General features: G+C 38.3%; 1 protein-coding gene across 1 annotated transcript; it reads left to right on the forward strand.

Annotated features, from left to right (window-relative positions):
• The first annotated feature begins 2621 nt into the window (after positions 1–2621).
• bfsp1 (beaded filament structural protein 1) lies at positions 2622–10383 on the forward strand. Its single transcript, XM_087803128.1, has 8 exons — positions 2622–3112; positions 4835–4895; positions 5157–5252; positions 6593–6685; positions 8064–8177; positions 8857–9077; positions 9244–9335; positions 9447–10383. The coding sequence occupies exons 1-8, from the start codon at positions 2748–2750 to the stop codon at positions 10364–10366; spliced, it is 1962 nt and encodes a 653-aa protein (XP_087659254.1). The 5' UTR covers positions 2622–2747; the 3' UTR covers positions 10367–10383.

Consider the following 10383-nt stretch of genomic DNA (forward strand, 5'->3'; position numbering starts at 1 on the left):
AAACATTTAACACCAAACCGTCATAGAAAACCCTTTTTTGAAAAGTCTGCCCCGCTCACTGAAAACTCTTTCTTTTTGTTGAGATGAAATCTCAGCAAAAAGCATCATGGATTGTGACTGTGCATCATCAATCCTGGAAGTCTCCACCTCCAAGAGACTCGTTGTATAAGCAAAGCAGGGCGTGATAACAGCTGGTTGGAGGAGGAGTGAAGCCATTATTACGTCATAATGGACTCAGCTCTTTTAACCTCTCCTTCGCCAAAATTTCCGGTGAGGGAGAAGTTTATAAAGTAATAAGTTAAAAACATGGTCATGATGAGAGACTTATTGCATCTTGAGAGGAAGACTTTTGCAACATGAGAGTGAGTCAGGAAAGTTGAACTTTGACATTAGTTTGATAACTAGCTTTTAAAATATTATATCGTTCTACAAATACATACAGTATCTGTTTGATCACAATTAAATAAAAAAATTCAAAATTGTATGTGTGAGTTTTATACAAAATAAAAGTTTTGGATGATTGTATAAAATAAATATACATCCACCTGCTTTTTAACTTTTGGCCACGTTTTAGTTACCAGTAATATTTCAGGTAACCATTTAAACATTAATATAACTAACACATGTACCTACCTCAAGATCATGGCATTTTGTCACATCAATTACTTTAGAGAAACAACAACAGTCACGTCAGATTCATGCCACACAGGTTGTTAGGGTCAAATACTGGGCAAAAAGCTGACGTTATCACCATTTGAGGCATGTCACAATCAGCCTGTCCTGCTGGTGAGTTTGCTGGATCATTCTGGTTGTTCATCAAACTGACTGTGGTTCACCACACTCTTTCTCTCCCATCGTAAGTAGCTCAATTAGCTTTGCAAATCCTAAAAGCAAAAACAATTAATTTGACATTCTTGTTAAGTAAGTGAATCAATTGCTCAGTTTAAAACCTTCTTAAATAATATTACAGTTATCTTTTAAATTCATAGTTTAAATGTTTTCCCAGTGTTATATAACCATATATCTATATCATTCATTGTAGAAAAACAAGCAGCCGGTTTATGAATTTGCTTATCACATTAAGAACGTAGTGTTGTTAAAAACACTTAAAAATACCTTTAAAAAACCAGCAGGTGCTGGTTAATTGTCGAGAGTGTCCCCCATCCCTCCATCTAAGCTGAGTGGGTTCCATCTGTCCATTATTTAATTTTCAATACTAAGAACTAGACAAACATTGAGGAAGATGAGCAAACACTGTCAAGCATGTTATGTTCCCATATTGTGGTATTTAGCCATACAATACTAAAGCCCTTAATGTATCTAATGTATATGAGAAGATAAATATATTTTGGACATTCATTTAGGGGGTTGACAGAGCAGGCCATCAGAAATTATTAAATCAAAAAGCTACAAAAAGCAGATATAAGTGCAGGTATTGACTTAGAATTTATCAGAATTAGGAGACGTTATGGAAACATTGTTCTGCATGTAAATGTTTTGTATAATGTGTAAACATTTCAAACGAAAGTCAAATCAATCATCATTCCATTGGTTTGTTGAACATATTTCTGATAGAATGACAAGGAAGCTCAGATCTTACTTCAGTGTGGGGTCAAGACCATAGTATGTTCATTTTATGTAGCGACTGGAGTTCAGATGTCATAATCTTTATCTTCGTCCAAAATTTGTCCAAAATTTACTAACAATCTATAATCTATAATCTCCATATTGTATTGAGGCCTCGACATGACGAATTGTTCCGAAAAACTTAGATTAGTCTATATTTTAAGTTGTTTTTTAGCGGAATCTCCAGGTCTCTCAGCTCAAGCTACAAGCTTGTTCCATTCAAACACATTGCATGCATAATATTTTTACTGATAGCCTTATAGCTTCTTTTAAAAACAATCTTAAACTAAAATAAATTCAGAACAATTCCTCTTGTTGAGGCTTCAATACAACATAGACATTACAGACTAGCAGTATGGAGGTATTTGGATGTTTTTAAGTGTCTCTTAGGACGAAGACAACTGAGCTCCAGTTACTACATTAAAATGAATAAACAATAAAAGTCTATAACTCTAAAAAGGAACAAATTACTCTGAAAATAATCCCAACCCTTCGTCGACATGAGGGTGAGTAGAAAATTAGATTGAATTTGGGGTGAAATATCACAAAATGTACATTTTAAACTTACAAAACAGAAAGTGCTGTAAACAAAATCCAGTGTAATTATATTGTTGTTATGATAACTTGTGTTGCTCCTTTCTACATATATGACATATCAAGATTTATTCTGATAAGTCATAAACAGTTGCAGGAGTAGCACAACCACATATATAAATATAACCAGCTTTGCTGCTTTATTGCTCGCATTTAATTTCTATCAAAGAAAATGAATTTTGTTTGTCACGTCAAACAGAGCACAGCAGAGGATAGCGCACTCCTGTTTGATAATCATTCTGGAACACAGCTGACTGAACACACAATGACAACCATAGTTTGGCTAGATCTGCCGAGTCATCACCAGCCAGTTGGTTCTATTCTCTACAACAACAGTCTCTGGAAGGCCTGACGTTCTGGCATGTGCCGCCTGAATCTGGGGGAGGTTTCGGAACTATTTCGCCAGCAGTCAGTGCCGGTGGAGATTAGTCGAGCATGAGACAAGAAAGGGTGAGCACCTGAGTTTTTACACACCAAAGGGACCGAGCACTCCAGGGAATACCATCTGCCCAGAGGAGAGGACGACCATGTTTAAGACCAGCTACCTGCGTGAGGTGCGCAAGGAGAAGTACGAGCGCGCTGACGTCTTCTCCGAGGAACCAGAGGACTCGGCGGGGATCTCAGCCATTCAAGGATGGGAAAATCTGCAGGAGCTCAACAATCGGTTCGCCCGATACATCAACCGAGCGCGAGTGCTGGAGCAGCGCAACGCCGTCTTCAGGAAGCAGCTGGAGACCCTGCAGAGGATGGAGGAAGAGAGCGGCCTGGAGGAGGCCTTCAGGGAACAGATCGACGTCAACAGGCAGAGGATCCGAGAACTCACGTCCGACCGATCCAAGCTGGAGCGGGAGATGAGGGAGGCCTGTCGCATGCTGGATGAGTTCACCAACAAGTAAGAAATACTAAGAGGTGTCAACTGGGACTCCAGGAAGAACCTGTTATAAGTTAAAGTTCACCCGAAATTCAAACTTCACTTATTTTCTACTCACCCTCATGTCAACTAAGGGTTGAGATTATTTTCAGAGTAATCTGTTCCTTTTTAGAGTTATAGACGAAAATATTTGTTCATTTTAATGTAGCGACTGGAGCTCAGTTGTCTTCGTCCTCATCTTTGTCCAAAAAGACACTTAAAAACATCCAAATACCTCCATACTGCTCGTCTGTAACGTCCATCTTGTATTGAAGCATTGACAAGAGGAATTGTTCCAGAAATTCTTCAACAAGTTGCTATTTTAAGACTGTTTCTAGAAGAATTTAAACAATCATATGATACACAAACAGGAAGTACTCCGGGTAAATATCGCAGGCGCTTCCAGTGGACAGTAGTGAAGACTGGAAGCGTTCGCAATTTCTGGCACATTTCCTGTTTGTGTAGTATGTTATTGATCAAACTTCTGCTGCAAACGGTCTTAAAATATAAACTTGTTGAAGTTTTTCCTGAAAAATTCCTAATTTTGAGGCAAGATATACGTGACAGACGAGCAGTAACGAGGTATTTAGATGTTTTTAAGTGTCTTTTTGGACAAAGATGAAGACGAAGACAACTGAGCTCTAGTCCTACATTAAAATGAACAAAACATTTTTGTCTATAACTCTAAAAAGGAACAAATTATACTGAAAATAATCCCAACCCTTAGTCGACATGAGGGTGAGTAGAAAACGAGACAAATTTGAATTGTGGGTGAACTATCACTTTAAAAGCTGACGGGAAATAAAAAAGAAGAAAGATTTCACTTCCAATGCTACAGTGGATATAAATGTAGGCTTTTTACTTAATCAGTTTTAATGAGAGTGCGGACAATTTACTATTGCCAAGATAACCCCCCTTAAACCCTCAACAAATGAATTCAAAGTTATTCTTTTTTAGTGATTGTATTTTGAAAAATAATTACAAATATATATATACTTTAAATACCCACCTTAATGCATACTTTCTCAGGCTATTACAAGTGACTGCTTCTACAGTGACATTACAGATAGCTGTAGAAACCTTTACAGGAGCCAAGGTTTCAAACAATTAGAAATATTCATAAATTAATGTTTTTCTTTTTACTTTTAATGTAATGTAAAGAAAACTTTAAATGGAATGCTATAATTGTTAGTCTTAGCTAGTCTGCTAAAATCTACGACCCTGAAATGTACAAGATACTGTAAGTTCAATTTTATATTTAAGATCATAATAAAATCAAATTAATCTTTAATTAATTAAGAGCCATGCAATTACCAATCCTAAATTAAGGAAATGTTTATGAAAAGAGTTTTGAGATGTCAAAATAAAGTCTCAAAGCAAGTGTATAGTGTCCGCTACCGGTAGATGGATTAGTTTTCTCTACTATTTGTAAAAATTACAACTGGGTAAGAAAAATATTACAAATAGAAATGCCTGAAGTGTAATAAAAAATGTGCAGATTAATTATATCTTACATAATGTGAATATCTTGAAAAATGAATCCCGGATGTTTTCTTTATTCTATAAAACAGAGGGAACCTGTTTTATAGAATGGAGTAGATCCAAACTGGACCATTTTTCGAGAAAGATCCTGTGATGTTAGGTTGGGTGACTAATACAAAGGGCAGTCCAGACTGATCCCTTTGTCCTTTGTCTTGCTATCAGGTACAGAAACGAATGTGATTACCAGGAGCAGCTGAGAGGAAACCTCGAGCAGTTAAATAAGGTATTGTTCAATTGAAAAAATATTCCAGCCTGTTTCACAAGCCACAAAAGAACTCATATTCAACTGACAGTTTTATGAAATACTCAGAAGATAAGGGGGTTTGAAAGGGCTGAAGAGTCATTGTCTCTGGTTTCAGGTTATATCTGTTGTGCTTTGTGCGTCCTTTCGCTGTATCCCATGGAACTCAGACAATAGCATTTTCTAGACCATTCAGTTTTCCCTTTAATGGACTTTACCGGGTTTTTTTTTCTGAAAATATAGGAGGCTGACAACGCTCTGCTAAAGAACTTGGAGTATCAGATCGAGTCCCAGTTCCTGCAGGATGATATAAACGCCACCAGAGAAAGATATAAGAAGGTTAGTGTCATATCATCATGATAAATGTGTAACAGGGTCACTAACATACGTAAGTGATGGCCAAAATAATTTCATTATTATTATCGTTATAATCATGTTGATGTAATACTAGGAATATCATTTAGTTGGTATCTTAAATATAGGCCCTCTATTGTACTCATCAGTATGTGTCTGTTTGTACAAAACTCTCTTTTCATTGATATATATTTAGTAGAAAATATTCTTAAACTGCAAACTCGTTTTTTTTTTGGAGATTAAAATTTGTTTACCATAACCAAACCCAATTTTCTGTGATTGGTCACACATCAAGGTGTGTCAGCATGTGTCATTAATCCATAGGGTCTCCACTTGGGACTCATTTTATAAACATAGCGAGGCTTGATTACAGCTGGCTGGAGGAGGAGTGAAGCCATTATTACGTCATAATGGACTCCGCTCTCGTAACCTCTTGTTTGCTGAGATTTCAGACGAGGGATAACTTTATAAAGTAATAAGTTTAAAACATGATCATGATGAGGTACTTACTGAATCTTGGAGAGAAAGACTTCAACATTTGAAACATGTGAGTGAGTCAGGAGAGTTGGGTTGTCATATAAGTTGCCCTTTAAAATCCCAAATATCACTATTTAAGATCGCAAATTAGCATTAGCAATCCCAATGTCAACAGTAATGTGTAATGTTCCAGAACGCACTTACACAGCACACACAATGAAATATGGAAGCACTCAAGCTACCACACAGAGTGTGACAAATCCTTCAAAATGTTCATGGATACAGATGGTCATCTAGAACACCACCAAATGTAATCACCCATCCTTTCTTTTCGTTATCCATAAATAACGGAAATTAGTTAAAATTCGCTTTTCTTTTCATGAGTCTGCTGTAAGTACATATAAGACCAATGCGTTGAGAGAATTTGATATTGGCGGTGAGCCCGCTTTCATGACGTAAAAACACATAACTTGGCAATTACAAAGAAAAAGAAGGAAATGAAATTGAAAAATAAAACATTTCTGCAAAGAAAGATGTATACATAAGTTTAAATTTGCATAATGGATTTCTTTTAAATGGACTTCTTTGCGTCGCCGACTTAAGCACATACTCTTCAGAACCACCACGGCATATTAAGGAGCGTAGCTCAAACCGTGTTAGTCGAAGAATAGGAAAAGAAATCAGCATCAAGGCAGTGATGGCAGAGAAATGTCCCTCAAGGGGAATGAGAAATGTGGTTTGTGATGAAATCAGAGGCTGTCGCCTCACAAATGTCGTGACAAGAAATGTGTGCTTTTATAGGTTCTTCAACATTCACCTTTTTTTATTTTTTATTATTGTTATTGCAGAACCTCGCTGAGATCAAGACCTATTTGAACATTTTGCAGCAAATCAACCAGACACTCCCGCTTGTTCAAAATGTGTCACTGGGCATCTCTGAGGTGAGGTCACTAATGCACTCATGACTGTATGTGTGCGTGCGTCTCTTGCAGTCTTGGTGTCGCACTGGTTTCCTGACAATATATCAATCACTCCATATCCATAGCTGCTTGAAGTCTTCTTTTTTTGTCAGTTAGATTATAAAAGTTTGACGGCAATGCTTGTGGACGGAGCCTGGGGCCGATGACATCTTGGAAGCGCTGACATCGGTGTTATCTATTCATAGAAGATAAAGTTGTCACTGTTGCTAGAAGGTTTTTTTTTGACGAATTTGTTTATTTAAAAAAAAGGAGAAAACAAAACAGAAGAAAATGAAAATGCCAATCTTAAATATGACACCAATTTATGGTAAATTTAGGATTATTTTCCTGCCTCATGTTTGAATTCAAATATCAGTCTATTAGTCGTGAAAACTGAAAAACAGGTCTAGAATAATGGCGTCATCCTTCATTAGATTTTAATGGTGATGGATTTTGCACCAAGTCATCATCTGCACCTTCCAAACTTAACAAGGCATTTTTGGATTTTTGAACTTTCTTTTAATTTAATTTCACAACAAAAACGGTACAGACTAAAGTATTGACTGTATTGTGTGACAACAGTATATGTAGCAAAAAATGTAGCATTAGATTGAGGATGACATGATCATACTTGATAAAGTCTGACTCAGAAGCTAAACACCACCGGACATCTAAAATCATTAGTAGGTGGATCAGCAGGAAGTGACGGATGGAACCGACAGCTCGAATGGTTCTTACAGTCGATAATACGTGTTGTTTTTTTTGTCGTGCCTGAAAATGTAGTACATTAAATGAAAGGTCTGGATAGATTTTTGTAGACGACTTGAGTACTCAGACGGTGAGTCACATCAACGGTGTCAGCACAGAGAGTGCTTTTTTTTGAGGATCACCATCAGTAACTTGATGTGTCAAGCAAAGGGGAAGAGGAAGGAACACATAAAAGAAGCTAAAATAATGATGGACATTTTTTTTATTTAAGAATACATCATAAAAAAAGATCCTTAAGAAAAACTAAAACTTGATTGTTCACATATTTTGTAACAAAAAGTACAAATAAAAGGAAAGTTCTCTAACAAAACGCTTTAATAACTTAAATAATAAAATGATTAACCATAAGAAACATTTGTTTGATCTATGATCTCTTTATGCCCGCATAAATACAGTAAAATATTTTACTTTGTCCGTGTCTGTTCTATATGATGAATTGACTATAGGTCATTCTTTTGTTTTCTAAATAAAACTGTTTTCACATTTTTATTCAACCATTTACTGTTTATGTGAGTCCCTACATGCAAGACAATGGTTGTACCGTAAATCTTGATACCTGTTGACACCTCTGGCTGTACTTTATTGTTTCCAGGAACAGGAGAAGCTCCTGGCACAGAGGAAGGTTCCAGAGCTGCAGAGGCAGCTGGAGGAGTTCAAGAGCGCCATCTGTCAGCTGCAGACGTTAAAACAAGGATTGCAGGCTGAGGTGAGACGAATGTCTTTAAATATATTTCATTTAACCTTGAGGTCACTGGATTTCAATAAAAAAAGCTACACCAGGTTTTTAAAGGATTAAATACACAGTCTATGTTCACCTAAATGCACTTTTTTTTTTTTTTTTTTAAATTAAAGCTAATATTTAAATCAAATTATGAACATATTTATTATTTCAATCAATACAATCTACAGTAGACAAAACACGGTTTGTCATTTTTTGTTTGTATTTGTTTATCTGTTCTTCTTTATTTGTTTGTTTTAAACTTTTTCAAACATAAGTAATTAATCATATTTTTTAAGTAACAAAAAATAGCGTTAAAAGCCACGATCAATTGAAGATTTCACCACGATAAGGATTTAAAAACATTTTTAAAATAAGTATCATTAGTGTATAGTTTAATATATGTTTTTTCTTAATTGCATTTGTGCATATTTCTACCACTAGATGGTAGTAAAACACTTTTTAAATTATTATTATTATTATTGTTTGTTGTTTTATATTAGTTAGATATTAGATTATCATTATTGATATTTATTGTTTTGATTTTTCTTTGTCTGTTTTGAAGGAATAGGGGAAATAAATTCTTCTTGTTTTATGTGATATCATGCATTGTGAAATGTATAATATAATATAATATATAATATATAATATATTGCCTCCCTCGTAGACCGCAGGCCTGGAGCAGAAGATCAAGAACACGCAGGAGAACTACGACGACGAGCTGCAGGGTTACAACGAGAAGATCGAGTCGCTGCGGAAGGACATCGAGGAACTGGAGAGGTGTCTGGAGAAGCTCAACTGCGAGTGTCGTCACCTGGCCATGTACCAGACCTCCCTGGAGAACGAGCTGGAGAGATACCAGCGGATCATTGAGAACGAAGACAACAGGTGAACCCTCCGTGAACTCATTAAGGTTTTTTTTTCGTAGAGAAGTCCACTTAAGCTTTAAGTCGTCGAAACCCGTTAAATATTCGTGTGTATCCACCTCAGCCCTGCTCACAGTGTCTCTGGTGTGTGTACCACCGTTGAACTGTTATTGCTCTCTCCCCTGCAGGTTGAATTCGGCAATCATTGGCACCCCCATCACTCTGCTCAACACTAACTACCACTACACACACACACCTTCAGCCTCCAGCAGAGGCAGAGGTAAGTACTGACTCACACAAGTGGCTTGCTGTAGAAACTGGGGTAGATTTAAGAGAAGCAGAAAATTCAAGAATCTATTTCGGTGGTCATGTATTTTTTTTGTGAGTCTAGATATCACCCAGGCTATCCAGGACATCACCAACATCAAGCCCCGTCAGAAGATCCTGGGAAAAAAGGTGCTGAAGAAGAAGGATCTTAACCCAAAAGACGTGTTGGACAGTTGCCTGGAGGAGCGACCCGGCGAGGCCTTGGACGAAGACCCCAAAGAGGTCGTCGAGGGGCAGTGGGCGACGAAGAAGGAGAAGGTTTCGGGGCTCACCGGAGCGTCTCCGCAGGACGTCCCGGATGGGGCTCAGATCAGCAAAGCCTTCGACACTCTGTGCAACATCGTCCGAGACCGGATGAGGAAGTACAAGAAGCCGGAGCCTCTGACCGCCGACTTCTACACGAAGGGCCGCTATGTCCTCGTGACGGGAGACAGCAGCTTCCCAGATCCATGCTTCTACGTCTCCTCTCCATCCGCCGGACACGTCACGGTGACGGTCAGGAGCGACGGGCTCCCCCCGGATGAGCAGCGTGGACGCCACACGCCGTCACCCCCTCAACCCACCCCACAACCGAGACCAAAGAGTCCAACCAAGCCTTCAAACGGAGCTGGGATCAAGGAGGATGACAAGGGGGGCAAGGGAAAGGACGATGATGGAACTCCCAAGAAGAAAGCTGGAGAACCTCAGCCTGTGATACCTCCTGGACCGGCTGTGCACCCTAAAGATCCCACCCCATGTGGGGATAAAACAAAGAAGAACAAGGAGGACAATGGTCGGACAGCCCCGAAGCCAAACCCTCGTAGTGGAAGTACCGCCTCCAGCAGCAGCTCCGGCAGCTTCACATCTGACGCAAGGACCTACGAGAAGGTCGAGGTGTTGGAGTCCATCGAGAAGTTCTCCAGCAGCCGCAAGGTCAAAGATTACGAGGAAACCTCTTTGGTGTTTGAGACCACGACCGAGAAATCCAGTAAGAAGAAACACTAAACCGCTAAATTGTCATC

Source organism: Callionymus lyra, chromosome 11 (assembly GCF_982586985.1).
Source record: "Callionymus lyra chromosome 11, fCalLyr1.hap1.1, whole genome shotgun sequence".
NCBI classification, from domain to species: domain Eukaryota; kingdom Metazoa; phylum Chordata; class Actinopteri; order Syngnathiformes; family Callionymidae; genus Callionymus; species Callionymus lyra.